This window comes from Chiloscyllium plagiosum, chromosome 36 (assembly GCF_004010195.1).
Source record: "Chiloscyllium plagiosum isolate BGI_BamShark_2017 chromosome 36, ASM401019v2, whole genome shotgun sequence".
In the NCBI taxonomy this organism is placed as follows: Eukaryota; Metazoa; Chordata; class Chondrichthyes; order Orectolobiformes; family Hemiscylliidae; genus Chiloscyllium; species Chiloscyllium plagiosum.
The window spans coordinates 8,488,656-8,503,231 of record NC_057745.1 but is presented as its reverse complement, the minus strand read 5'-3'; the positions used below and the strand labels follow the sequence as shown (position 1 = coordinate 8,503,231).

The 14,576-nt window shown below is 39.9% G+C and overlaps 1 protein-coding gene across 1 annotated transcript in view; it reads left to right on the top strand.

Annotated features, from left to right (window-relative positions):
* pex11a (peroxisomal biogenesis factor 11 alpha) overlaps positions 1-9,336 on the top strand; it is a 28,318-nt gene extending 18,982 nt beyond the window's left edge. Inside the window, exon 4 of the mRNA XM_043677237.1 lies at positions 5,747-9,336. Within this exon, the coding sequence (XP_043533172.1) occupies positions 5,747-6,324 (578 nt within the window). The 3' untranslated portion in view covers positions 6,325-9,336. The remainder of the gene's footprint in view (positions 1-5,746) is intronic.
* Positions 9,337-14,576: the final 5,240 nt, after the last annotated feature.

Below are 14,576 nucleotides of genomic sequence, written 5' to 3'. Positions count from 1 at the left end.
ACCATCCACCTATATCTGCGTCTAAGTCATTTATAAAAATGACAAACAGCAGTGGTCCCAAACAGATCCTTGTGTCACACCACTAGTAACCGGACTCCAGTCTGAATATTTTCCATCAACTGCCACTCTCTGCCTTCTTACAGAAAGCCAGTTTCTAATCCAAACTGCTAAATCATCCTCAATCTCATGCCTTTGCATTTTCTCCAGCAGGCTACCGTGTGGCTTTACTGAATTCCATGTACACCACGTCAATTGCCCTACCCTCATCCACACGCTTGGTCACCTTCTCAAAAAACTCAGAGGTTTGTGAAACATGAGCTGCCCTTGACAAACCATGTTGACTATCTGTAATAAAATTGTTGCTTGCTAGATAATTATGAATCCTATTTCTTATCATCCTTTCCAAAACCTTTCCTCGTAAGGCTCACTGGTTTATAATTACCTGGAACATCTCCACTGCCCTTGAATAAGGGCACAACATTTGCAATCCTCCAGTTCTGTGGTACTAAACCTGTAGACAACGATGACACAAAGATCAAAGCCAAAGGCTCCAACACCACCTCCCTAGCTTACCAAAGAATCCTCAGTTAATTCCCATCCAGCCCAGAGGTCTTGTCTACTTTCGCTCCTTCTAGAATTGATAACACTTACTAACCTCTATCCTTTTTAGTCTAATATCTGGTATCTCATTCTACTCCTCTACAGTATTCTCCTTTTCTGAGTGATAACCGATAAGAAATATTGGTTTAGCACCATTCCAATCTCCACAGAGTCCACACACAACTTTCCACTTCTCTCTTTGTCTGGCCCTATTCCTAACCTAGTCATCCTTTTATTCTTCACGTACCTATAGAAAGCTTTAGGGTTTTCCTTTATTCTACCTGCTAAAGACTGCTCATGTCTTCTCTTTGCTCTTCTTATCTCTCTTCAAATCCTTTCTGGCTAATCTGTAACTCTCCATCATCTCATCTGAACCATCTCATCTCATCGTCACATAAGCCTCCTTCCGCTTAGCAAGAGATGCAATTTCTGTCCTTAACCACGGTTCCCTTACCTTATCACTTCCTCCCTGCCTGACAGGGACATACCTACCAAGGACACACACTATCTGTTCCTTAAACCAGCTCCACATTTCGATTATCCCCATTCCCTGCATTTTGCTACTCCATTCTATGCATCCTAAGTCTTGCCTAATTGCATTATAATTGCCCCATCAATAACTCTTGCCCTGTGGCATGTACCTATTCATTTCCATTGCTAAATTAAACATAACCGAATTATGGTCACTCTCTCCAAAGTGCTCACCTACTACTAAATCAAACACCTGGCCCGGTTCATTACTAAGCACTAGACTGAGGGTGGCCTCCCGTCTTGTCGGCCCTTCAACATACTGTATCAGGAAACCCTCCTGCACACATTGGACAAAGACTGATCCATCTGACGTACTAGAGGTATAGCATCAGTCCACGTATATTCTCCTCCAAATCATATTTTGTTTGTTATACAACCGGGATCCCAGCACTGAGGACCTTTCATCGCTACTGTCTTCTGTGACTAAGCCAGTTTTGTATCTGCCATACCACCTCACTGTGGATTTCATGTGACTTCACCTTTTGTATCAGCCTGCCAAAACCATAAAGGACCTTGTCAAAGGCCTTACTAAAGTCCAAATAGACAACATCTACCACCTTGCCCTCATCAATCATTTTTGGTGCTTCCTCAAAAATCTCAATCAAGTTTGTGAGACATGACTTTCCCCTCTCAAAGCATTGCTGCCCAGCACTAATAACTGTATTTTTCCAAATTTGAAGAAATTCTATCCCTAAGAATCCTTAATAACTTCCCTTCCACTGTCATTAGGCTCACTATCCTATAATTTCCTGGATTATTCCTGTTGTTCTTCTTAAACAACAAATCAACATTGGCTATTCTGTAGTCCTCTGATGTGGCTAAAGCATATATGAAGATTTCGTACAAGGCCCCAGCAGTGTCTCCACCTGCACATTTCAAGGCTCCCTTTGGCCCTCCTGATGCATGTTTGAGTTCTTTCCTGCTATCTTTGTATTTTCTGAGGGCTGTGTCTGGCTTCAGTCTCCTAAACCTTATGTATGCCTCTCTCTTTTTATTTTTTACTAAGCTCTTAGTTTGTCTTCTCCACCCCTTCTTAGTCATCAGTGTCTAATTTTACTTGTCTTACTGAAAAACAGGATTGATTCTGAAGGGACACTTCTTGCTAGTCATCTGTGAGAAGTAAATAGACAGGGAGCAGAGCTCTAACACAGCCTGTGGAACCCAGTCCAAGTAGACCTAGGGCTAAGTCTTATAGATAAGCTAACAGCAGCTTGTAGTATAAAAGTGCCAAGCAATTGCATGCATTTAGTTTGTTTTTGTTTGTCCTGATACATAGAAAAGTTTTTTTTCTATTGATTGGAAAAAGAACCTAATCATACTTTTCTTATGTTATGATCACTTTTTTTGAAGTGCAGTCATGGGGATCCATTGGGAACTATGGCACCAAGTGTGTACTCAGCATGATTCCACAAATAGCAAATGAACGACTGATGTTGCATCCACCTGAATACGTGGAAAAGAATTCTGTTTAAATTACTTCCATAGGACAGCTGCTTTGAGAATGTAGCACTTTTTTCAGTAATGCAGGATAATATCAGCCCAGATTTTGTTCCCAAGCCTATAACAAGGATTGAACCTCTAACTGTTATGTTTCAGAAGTGACAGTGCTACCAAGTGACAGTTATCCGATTTACCTCTATTCTGAAATGAAACTAAAGGGCTGAATCTGACATTTTTTGAGCAAGTGGAAGTTGCACCAAGTTTAATGGAGGCTTATTCATTGGTAGGTCTAGCTGTTTTCTTGCTGTATCTTACTAGAAGTAACTACACCCCTTGCCCCTATGGTGTCACTCACATCTGATTCCAGCCCTATCTTACGATGCACTGGTCCTAAAACAACTTGGCACTCAGCAGATATTCCAGATTTCACAAGTATTCCTTGCATCCGTGCAATTTTTGAAAACCCATTGTGCACCCAGAGAAACACCGTCAGTCTGGAGTTGCCCTGCATGATTGCTGACATTTTTCCCCTAATATGGCAGATAAGGTTAAGGGGAAAATGTGTACCCAGGTTTATAGGCTAGACCTGGAATTCTTACTGGATGAGGTGGTGCACAGGCTTGACTTCCTCTTTCCCAGGATCAGTAGTGGAGGTCCTGACAGACCATGCCAGGCAGCTCTGATGTTGCCACTTGCAATAAAGTAGTCTTACATTTCTGGATTAATGTACAGCATTGCAGGAAAAGGAAAATGCCCTCCACTCTGCCAGCATAAATGGCACCATTTTCTCTCTGATACTTCACACTCACTCTGTCTCTGTTATTGCACCCATCTCTCTAAGATTCATGCTTTGCCACTCTCATTATCACCCGCAGCATCTTCCATACTCACTGTCACCTACCCCCAACCTGTGACATCACTGAGTCTGCACGTCCTCTGTGCTGCCTACTCACTTGCTTCGGACACCATCTTGCAACAAAGGGAACAGTTGTGCCACCCACTTTCATTTCCCTTTATTTTTGCCTGTTTTAGGAGAAAAATAACCCATAGTAGAGCGGAAAGCGTCAAAATGGTGATGTGCTGCCCAACGTTTGGCTCCTCAACACTAATGTGGAGAGAATTCTAAATCTGACTAACTGAGCAGGTCCTGGATTGACATGCCTTTAAATTACTATGCTGGGACCCTCTGAGTAAAGGCTATGCCTGTTGACTCCACTGAGGCATGCTGACATGGCAAGCTTTGTGTCTGTGCTTAATGGTAAAGCAAGACAGAAGTAATATGAAGCTAGTATCTGGCTGAGGGGGGGAGAAGTGCAAAAAGACAAGACTATGGATGGCAAGGAATCTGTGTGCAAGCAGGTAAGCTCCGAGTGAGTGAGTGATATTACAGCTAGCAAAAAGCCCAGAATGCAACCTAGTCCAGTTCCTGATTTTGGGGTCTGTCCCTGAGTACATAGCATCCTTGCTGTAGTGCTACAATGAGAGTGGCCGGTGCAGCACTGAAGTACAGATGTATTCTGTAAGTGGATCGGAGATGTGTGATGTGGGTTCATAGAGACTGGCACATGTCAGATGCCTATGGAGTGTGTGGTTGCTGCCCATGGACCATGCCCTGAGATGTTGGTATCCGGTGTCCAGCATAGGACTTATTTGGAGGAGGTGGTGAGTTGAATCTGCCTGGTTCTCTGATTTCCGTGCTGTGTTTTCTTGATGCCAAGCTTGTTTGGCGGTTTTGCTAAGATAGAAATCTGAATATTAATGAATGAGTTGGGCTGTTATCAAGATGTTTAACAAATAATAATCTCCCTTAAATAGCAACTTGCAGCTGCCTGGCTCAACTTGCGGAGAGTATTTTAAATGGTGGAAGATGCTCCTGCTCAACCCACACTTCTTGTTCAGTTGTGCTACACATTTCACCATAGCCATCATTGCTCAGACCCCTACAATTTTAGATTAGATTAGATTACATTACAGTGTGGAAACAGGCCCTTCGGCCCAACAAGTCCACACCGACCCGCCGAAGCGCAACCCACCCATACCCCTACATTTACCCCTTACCTAACACTACGGGCAATTTAGCATGGCCAATTCACCTGACCTGCACATCTTTGGACTGTGGGAGGAAGCCCACGCAGACACTGGGAGAATGTGCAAACTCCACACAGTCAGTCGCCTGAGGCGGGAATTGAACCCGGGTCTCTGGTGCTGTGAGGCAGCAGTGCTAACCACTGTGCCACCGTGCCGCCCACGGGATTCATGTTTGTGTAGTTTTGGGAGAAAATTCTCTATTCAATTCTAATAATGAAAATTTTCCAAGCAATATTTGTAAATACAATAGAAATTGATTATGCTGTAAGTAAATAAGATTGTCCTTTCATGTTGGCACAAAATAGTCTGCTCCATTTTCTGTAAGCAGCATTTCTAATGGTATATTTCCATCTGTGAATTCTGTTACAATGGGATCATACCTGCCTTTTTTAAATGGTTACATGTAGCTAGTTGGTAGAGGCTGTTTATGTATTTGATTTGATTGTCCATAGTGCAGTTGGATCACTATGTGCGCACAGATGCATATGCTCTGACAACACACCAATATCTTCCATGCATTGTGACATCCACATCAGTGCTGAAGCCACACATGAGGAGTCAGAGAGGCAAAGCAGAGGCTTTGGCCCCAGTTGCAATGGTACAAAAGCCAAGAGTGAAAGTGGAGCCTGATAAAGGCAGCGAGTAGATGCCCGCATCAGGAGTGGCGTCAGGGAGGCCAACACTGAGGATCAGTTTTTGTTTTGCCTGGGTGTGATTGGGAGACTACTGGCAAAATGGGCAGGGTGAGCCTCCTAGGTGAGTATAAAATTGATTTTGTTGTTCATCCTGCAGCACCACCTTTAGACAACAACCGATTCCTGTTGCAGGAGAATGAAGTCTGTTTTCTTCCTGCTCTTCGCATTCATAGCAACCTCAGCCTTGTATATCAGTGACTACATGATGTGCAGAATCAATGGGGTGATTCCCCCAAGATAGAGGAGATTTACCATTTGAAAGTTTGGCCAGAGAGAGAGAGAACTTGTTTCTAGTTAAATTGCTGGTGCCTCATCCAGAACAATTTAATTATATTTCAACTGTTGTCAACAGGTAAAAGCTGTTACAGTATTAAATCTCTGCTTTATTTCAGTATTCCGACTGGGCAACACAGTGGATGCAGTTCAGGCAGCCAGAAGAAACATACACCTTTCGGACCCAATTCTTCGATTTTGCCTTACCATCATTCCTCTCAGTCGGGCTGTGTACTTCATTTGCGATAATATTCTCTGGATGGGAGCAGTGGGACTTGGTGGTATTGACAAGGAGAAATGGAATAAGCGGTGCAACCACTACTATTTCTTCTCATTGATTATCAGTCTGAGCAGAGATGTCTATGAGATTACCCTGCTTCTGAGAGAAGAAGCACTGGCCCAAAAGGGCCAACAGTGCAAATCCATAAACCACCTGAACACCAGTCATGTGCAAAGAGACTTTGGCTGGGCATTAAAGATCAGTTCTGAAGATTTCTTCATGTTGCTTTATCAAAGCCTTAAAAACAACCCCCCTGTATTACTCGACCTCATTAAAAACCTCTGTGATCTATCCCTCCCCTTAGACAAGCTCGGCATTTTCAGAATCAATCCTGGAGTGGTGAGTCTTTGTGGTCTTATTTCATCAGTTGTGTCAATTTTAACTTTGACGCACCCAGCACTGAAATTGAGACCATAAACAAACCACCTGCACCATGAACAAAAGTCTTATTCTTTAATCTGTTTATCAGAGAATTTTTGAAAAATTAAATCAATTACTTTCAAAATGCAGGCTGTGGATTCTGAAAGTAAGCAATCTAATGTGGTGTATTTTAATGTTTTGCCCTCAACATGACAACTTCAGTTGTTTTCTTGGCTGTGTTTTAGAGTGCCAAAGGTTAAGGCATTGACTTCCAACATGTGCTGTTGGTTTTGAACATTGAACCTTCTTTATGAAATCTACCATCTACAAACAGGACACTTCTGGACTGATTCTGGCATGCCACTCAATATTTGAGCAAGCTAAAATGACCCTATCTATAATTTGTGTCCTGACTAGCACAATGAGATTATAAAACTAAATATATCTGCCTCTCTTAACTTAAGCTCTATGACACTAACAAGTCTGTATATGATGAACATGATTCCCCTGTGTCTTTTAAATATCTGTCTCAAGAATAAATAGTGTAAGATGATTTCCTCTGGCTGGGTAACCACAGGTTGTAGATTAAGGATTACCACATGAAGAAAAAAAGAGGAAGACATTTTAAATTCTGTATAATACATTCAAGCAGTTGTTGACAGTGATATTGTCTCAAATGGGTTTGAATTAAATATTTGCAATGGGAAAGGATGTGAACTCCAGTTCATTCCTAGCACTGGCATAGATATAACAATAAAAGTGGACTTTTTTTGTACTATTTCAATCAGGCAATCAGAGAAAACAGAAACACACATTGCTGGAAAACCTCAACAGGTCTGGCAGCATCAATGGGGAGAAATCAGAGTTGACATTGAGTTCAGAACTTCTGCAGAAAGGTCATTGAACCCAAAACTTTAACTCTCCACAGATGCTGCCAGACTTAGAGTTTTTTTCCAGCAATTTCTAGTTTTGTTTCTGGTTTCCAACATCTGCAGTTCTTTTGGGTTTTCATCTAAGAAAACAGTTCAGTTACCAAACTGTTAACTATTTTGAACCGAATTCTGTCTATAACATCACTTGCTGAAAAGAGATCTTTTAACTTCTAATTTTTTAGCACTCAGTGCCCTATTTGAAGAACTGAGGCTTTGTTTACTTTTTCTGAATTTTTAATTTGTATTAAACTACTTTGTTCAGTTGGAAAATGTCTCTTCACAGATATTGAATGATACCTCCAGACTGTTCTGTAGTTTATCCATGCTTATATAGTCAACTAAAACATTTTTTCTTGGTTCGTGAATAAAGAACGGCTGCATGTTTGATTTGAAGTTGATCAAGGGCAAGAAATGTGATGAAAGTCTGAGCTGCTTCATGTGGGCATTCTCATTTCTCTCTCTCTCTCTCTCATTTTCTCTCTCTCTCTCTCTCTCTCTCTCTCTCTTACTCTTTCTCTCTCTCTCTCTTTTTCTCTCTCTCTCTTTCTCTCTCTCTCTGTCTGACACACTCATGCGTGAATATGAGAAGAATATTTGCTTTTGAGACAGAGTTTTTGACATCAAGGATGTGGTGCTGTTAAATTCCAATTTATTGTGGAATATTCCTGACAAACATAAAATTCAGGCTAAATTTTGCAGAACTAAATTTTCTGACTGAAGTCAATCAATAATTACTTTCTAGTTTGTGATTTTTTAAATCATTTTTTTTTACCTGTCTTCCTGGATTATTTAGATAACAGCGTGGAGAACCAAATTCAAAATTTAGATGAATGCAGTCTAAGAAGTATTACCTGGATTCTAGAAGGAGTGAGGCAGTTTGTTCAGGTGCTTGTCAGACTTGTATTAAAATCTTCTTCTAACTCCAAAGCGTAAAGCTTTGAAACTCGCCAACAGGATTGTATTTTTATCTCTGGTGCTCGACATGCTTTCCTAAACTGAGTGCTATAAGCTGTTAGAATCTTGACTTGCTCCACATCCCAGTGTTGGCTGTAAATAAAAGTTTATTTTATATGCTAGCCTCTCCAACAATCCCTATATTTTGTTTTTGGCCCAGCTTTTTCTTTGACTTTCTTAAACTGGTGAAGAGAAGATGCATCACAGTTCCTAACATCACCTGATTTTCACATAAGTCTTTTCCTGCAAGGCTCAAGTGATAGGCTAACTACATTTTACCCTTTCGATCCTTGAAATAGGAGGACATTAAGCTCAGCATATGATTATCTTCAATATTACTCTGTTTGAGATCCCTTTCCTCAGCCCAGGTTGAGAATTGAACGTGGGTTTTGTGTGACTACATACAATAATTACACAGTGCACGTACCCACCAGAATATTAAGGAAAACCTATTATTAATGCTTTTATCTGGACATTAGATGTAATTTACAGCCAGCACCAGTCCACTTCAAGTCAGGATTTATTAGCTAGGTCTCGCACTACTGTTTTCCGTGCCTTAGTGTTACATAAATGCAGGGTAGTTCGTGTTGCAAGATAACTGCAAGGTAAGATGTTTTGGGAGAAAAAACAGTTAGGTCAGTTAGGGTAACAATTGAAATAGTAAATTAAGTGGCTAGAAAATGCATTGTTTTTTTATCAAAAATGGTAAAGTTTATGAAAATGAAAATATATTTAACTTGAGCATTTTAGAGGCTGTTTAATGGAAGCTATAGCAACTGAATTTAGAAACAAAAACTATGTATACTGAATAATTTTGTTTCTTTAAAAAAAAAACTATGCAAACCAATGTGACATTTTGAACATTTGTTTAAAAATATGAAAGGGAATTTTGTGATGGGATACTCTTGGCAAGGAACTTCGCCTGAAAGAAATGTGGGCTTAAGTTGAGAGATGACTTGAAAAGACTTGGACTATTTATGCAATTTGATTCCTCATATAGTAAAATAACTTTTTTCCCTGCGAAATTTCTCAGACTAAACCATGTTTGAGAAGTTACTATTTCTGTAAAATAAATTATAAAACCACTAGTTTATAGTGACTACTGCAAACCAATGCTGCTGTAACCGGAAAATTACACTGTCGTGTTTTCTGTGAACTCTAATAAACTAATATATTAATTATGGAATTGTCTTGTTTTACATTTTTAAATGCATTCATTTTAGTCATATTGCAAATGCCGATTTTAAAATGAATGCACATTTAATGAGAAAGAGGAGATTGAGGGAGCAGGTAAAGTGAAGTTGAGTTGGACACTGTGTCTTAAATCTAAGCAAGGTTGGTGCAGGGAGAAAGAAATATTTCAAAGTCAACATCTTTAGAATTTAGGTAGGCCATATGATAAAGTTAGCATTAAACGTTTGGAAACATACTGTGTAGATTATACAAAATGTTTTAATCCTAAATGTTAATGTGAAGCTGAAATTCTGCTTATTTGACAACCCAGAAAAGCTTGCATTCCTTCAGCACCTTGTCACTTGTCTGGAAAAAAGTCTTGCAAGTTATTTCCATACAATGAAAGCACCTTTGAACCCCTATTCTGCACTTATATCTCTTCTATATTACCGTTAGCATTCTATTTGTCCTTAACTCTATTCGCGCTCACCATTTGTTCCACTTGATTCTCCTTCCCCTTTGTCAATAGCATAACATCATCTTTTTCTAAAAGGAGTCATACCTGACTTGAAATGTTAAGTGTTTCTCTCCACAATGCTGCCAAACCTGCTGGGTTTTCTCAGCAGTTTCTGTTTTCATTCCCACGCATGAGGTATCTTCGAGTCCAGTGCTTAAGTAATCAATAACAGCTAAGTGGTGGAAATGCTTAACAGGTCTCTTATAATCCATGGAGAGAGAAACAGAGTTAGTGGGTCGAGTCAAATATCATGCACATACTTGCCTGAACCCTAACTATTTTCTCTCTGCAGATGCTGTAAGATTTGTTAAGTATTTTCACCACTTTTCTTGCTATTGATGTACAAAATTCAAAATATGTTGCTTTTATTTCTGTAAGTAAACCCGAGAGACCGTTTTAGAGTGGACGCCTTTATGATTTGGGTTGTTTTATAATCCTCACCTTTTATTGCTGTTAGGTAAGTCATACTCATGTGGAAGCACAACTAAACATGGACCTTATGCAGAGCATATTTACGGTAAAGCACATCTGTGTGCACAATCATAGAGTTCCACAGCACAGAAAGAGGCCCTTCAGCTAATTGAGTTTGCACCAACCAAAACAACCATCTGTCCTAACCCATTTTCCAGCCCAGAGCCTTTTATGCCTTGTCATCGCAAGTGTGCATCTAAATCCCTCTTATGTTATGAGGGCTTATGCAGACTGAGAGTTCCAGATTCTCACCACCCACTGAGTGGGGGGAAAATGTCCTCACAAAAAAACTCTTAACCTCCTGCCCCGTACCTTAAATCTATGTTGTTGGTCATTGATCCTTCCACCAATGGGAAAGGTTTCTTCGTGTCTATGTCTCTCATAATTGTGTACATTTCAGTCATGTCCCCCCTCCACCCACCCACCCACAAAGTCTCCTCTGCTCCAAGGAAAATAACCCTAGTCTAGCCAATCTCTCTTCATAACTAAAGTGAACTCTTACCTTTGGACTGCATGTTTGAATATTCCAAATTCCACCAGAACTGATTGTATTATTTTTCACCTAATTTCTAAGCATGTCAGATCACTTGGAAATTTAATAAAATTCATATGAAGTACAAGAGAATAAAAGGTGCAAAGTATAAATGACATAATGTGCAGTATATGTACCAAACCTATAAAAGCTCTAAATTCTCATTTGCTGTCTTTGCTAAGTCATATGTAAGACACTAGATTCAGTGTCCATTGTTCACTTCACAACTGTGAAGTGAAGCAGTCGTCACCAACTGTCACATTTAAAATCAGCTTGCCCAGTCCAGAGCTTAAAACTGCCAATCACAAACAGCAAGATCTAAGACACAATGATCGGTGCCTTGAATCCTGTCTGAATTGGTAATAAGACCTTGTTTGAGCTTTAGATAGGATTTGCTGACACTGACATTATATACTCTGAAGGGTTTTACAGGATAAAAAATATCTTGAATGTTCAACTATTGAGAACAGAATATATTTTGTGCCCTTCCCCCCCCCCTCATTTTGTCATCTTTAAAGTTTTTAATCCTTATTCTGGACCCAGGCAATGTCATGTCATGTAATATGTGCTTTACACATTGTAATTCTACTCATCCTAATTCTTCTGACTGAGAGATCTGTCCACGGATTATCAGTCCTTGATCATGGCAAACACGTGTCCACATCATTGGCAGAGGAAGATGTCAATTCAGTTCACAACAAGGACTTTGCTGCATTTTGTCATTCAGTGGAGGACAGCCATGTATGTTGAAATAATATATTAACAAAGGATGAGTTGCTTTGCCCTTTGTGAATAAACATTCAAAATACATAGTTTGTTACAATAGTAATAAGGATGTATTTCATCTCCCCCAATATGTAATCCTCTTGAACATGGCTGTTCTATTTGGCAATATCAGTACAAGGTAGGTGTGATTTCTATCAAAGGAGATGTTACTCTAGAGTTAGGAAATTAGAGATTGTTACAGGTGCAGAGATGGCTAATGTGAATGAACTTGCCATGTGAACCATGTTTGCTATATCTCTTCCATTTCTATCATTCACTCTTTCAAAGCATTACTTGTCTAAATTTTTCAGCGACACAATCAGGTGTGCATCCTTCTTTCCCCGATCAATGTGGGGAAAAAAACAAGCATCCTAAAATGTGTGTGCAAAAGGATTTTTAACTGAAGCCATGCTTCACTGCTTTGTTTTGTAATTCTGTACAAGTGTGACCTATCTCGCTTTCCTCTCTGGTCACCCAACCAAGCTACCAAGGCCCTGAAGGAGGCAGCAGGAGTGGAGATCTGTGGGATGCTAACCTATAACGAACATTGTGACATGCAAATCTAATCAACATGTGCAAAATACCCAATTTGACTTTGTATCTATGATGACAGGGAGTCACAGGATAAGCCTTTCAGGAACAATGACTCCAGGTGCCTCAATCTGAGTTCCCCATGACACAGAAAACTTGTATGTTGAATCCACGGACAATCAGCAGCCATCCTTAATTCTCTGACTTTTCTCAGTCTGCATTCAAATCTAATCCAGACAGGAAAACCTATCTATCACCATCACCCACTTGCTTCGTGGGTGTATGCAAGTTATTAATCTCTCTTCAGTGAATGAAAAATATTCAGTTTTTACATAATAAGCTAGATTCTCTTATCTATTTCAAGTATCAGATATAATACAATGATAACAAAGAAAAATAGATTTCCAATTAGTATTTTGCCAATGTGCATATTATTTCCTTTCTAAATCAAGATCATAAAGTTCAGTAACCTTTTGAAATATGAAGTAGTTACCGATAGGTCTTTGCTTTATTTATTTTCTGTCTGTGTTGATGTTTTTTCTGAATATTTATGTTTAAACAGTGATGTAATTGAGAAATTGGCGTCAAAGAACTATTTATTCTGTCAGGGAGTTGAACTAAACATATAATCATTAATCCAGAATGCTTCAGTGATTAAGTCATTTGAACAAAGATTGTAACATAGCTCTTGTGCTATTGGGCAACTATATACTAAAGCTATCTAACTGACACAATCATCAGTTTTCAATTTCCCTGAATATGATATAACCATTAAATTACATCTCAGCATTTGTAAATTCTCTTAAGTATATCTTCTAATAGTTTTGCACGCTGATCAATGACCAAACTGCATTCCATAACAAGTTATTACAACTTCATCAGGGTCCATTAGCTTAGTTGGCTGGACAGCTGGTTTATGATACAGTGTTGCCAACAGAGTGGAATCAATTTCCCCACCAGCTGAGATTACTATGAAGAACTCTCCTCACCTTCTCACCTCACCTGAGGTATGGTGACCCTTACTTTAAATCACAACCAGTCGTCTTTCTCTAATGACAGAGCAACACTATAGTCCCGTAGGACTACGGTGACCACTTTTAATACAACTTCACACAAACTTTCACATAGCCCATTAGATGTCTGCTGCTCTGAACATTATCAGAGGTTGTAACTGGTCTACAAGGGGTGGCACGGTGGCTCATGGTTAGCATTGCTGCCTCATAGTGCCAGGGACCCAGGTTCAATTCCACCCTCTGGCAACTGTCTGTTTGGAGTTTGCACATTCTCTCAGTGTCTGCGTGGGTTTCCTCCAGATGCTCTGGTTTCCTCCCACAACCCAAAGATGTGCAAGTTAGGTGAATTGGCCCTGCGAAATTGCCCATAGTGTTTAGGGATGTGTAGGTTAGCTACATGAGTCAGGGGTAAATATAGGGGAATGGATCTGCGTGGGATACTCTTCGGAGGGTTAGTGTGGACTTGGGCTGAAGGGCCTGTTTCCACACAGTTGGGATTCTGATTCTAATTCTATACGGGCAAGTGACATCAATCGGTTATGATTCTGGATGAGATTCCCTGAAATGGCTACGCTCTGGGGGGGGCTATGCGATGAAGTGGTTCTCTTTCTTTACACAGCCCCTCCTTTGGTTGCTGACAACAGGGTTACTTTATAAAAGAATCCATTCCCTTACGAATTTCATTTCCCAACAAAAATGTATTTCTGTTTTAAAAGCATCCAATTAAGCCAAGCTTTCTTGAATTAAAATCTTAGCTTATTAGTTACTAAAACATAAGAAAATATAATAGTGTGACAAACATACACAGAGCTTAGAAATGAGAAAATAAAAAATGTATGAGCCAGTCTTTGGCTTGGCTGTGATGAACATATTGTAAAACATTGAGGCTATTCAGGTGGGTGAATTCAGTAATGTAGTTGAGTGGTTATTTAGAGATTATTGGTTCTGCATTTGACTCAAAGGAATTTATCCAGTTTTCCCCAGCAATGGATGACATTTTCAGCAATCAGGGACTCTAACAAAATTAGAAATTGATGGAGAAACTCAGCAGGTCTGGCAGCATCTGTGGAGAGAAAGCAGAGTTAACATTCGAAATGCAATTACCCTTCTTTAGAACCCTAACCCTGTTCTAAAGAAGGGTCACTATGCTCAAAACATGAACTGCCTTTTAGTCAGAACTACCTTTCTTTCAACTTACATATGACTACAGTCTGCAACACAACCTACAGGAGATAGTTTTCTGCTGAGAGTCACTAATCAGCCCCTCATTATCTCTGTAACCACAGGAGATCAAAGTTCCATTTTTTAGATGACATCTCTCCCCTTGAACAGCTGCTGTCTAAAATTCCCTTGACATTTGGGGCGGCATGGTGGCACAGTGGTTAGCACTGCTGCCTCACAGCGCCAGAGATCCGGGTTCA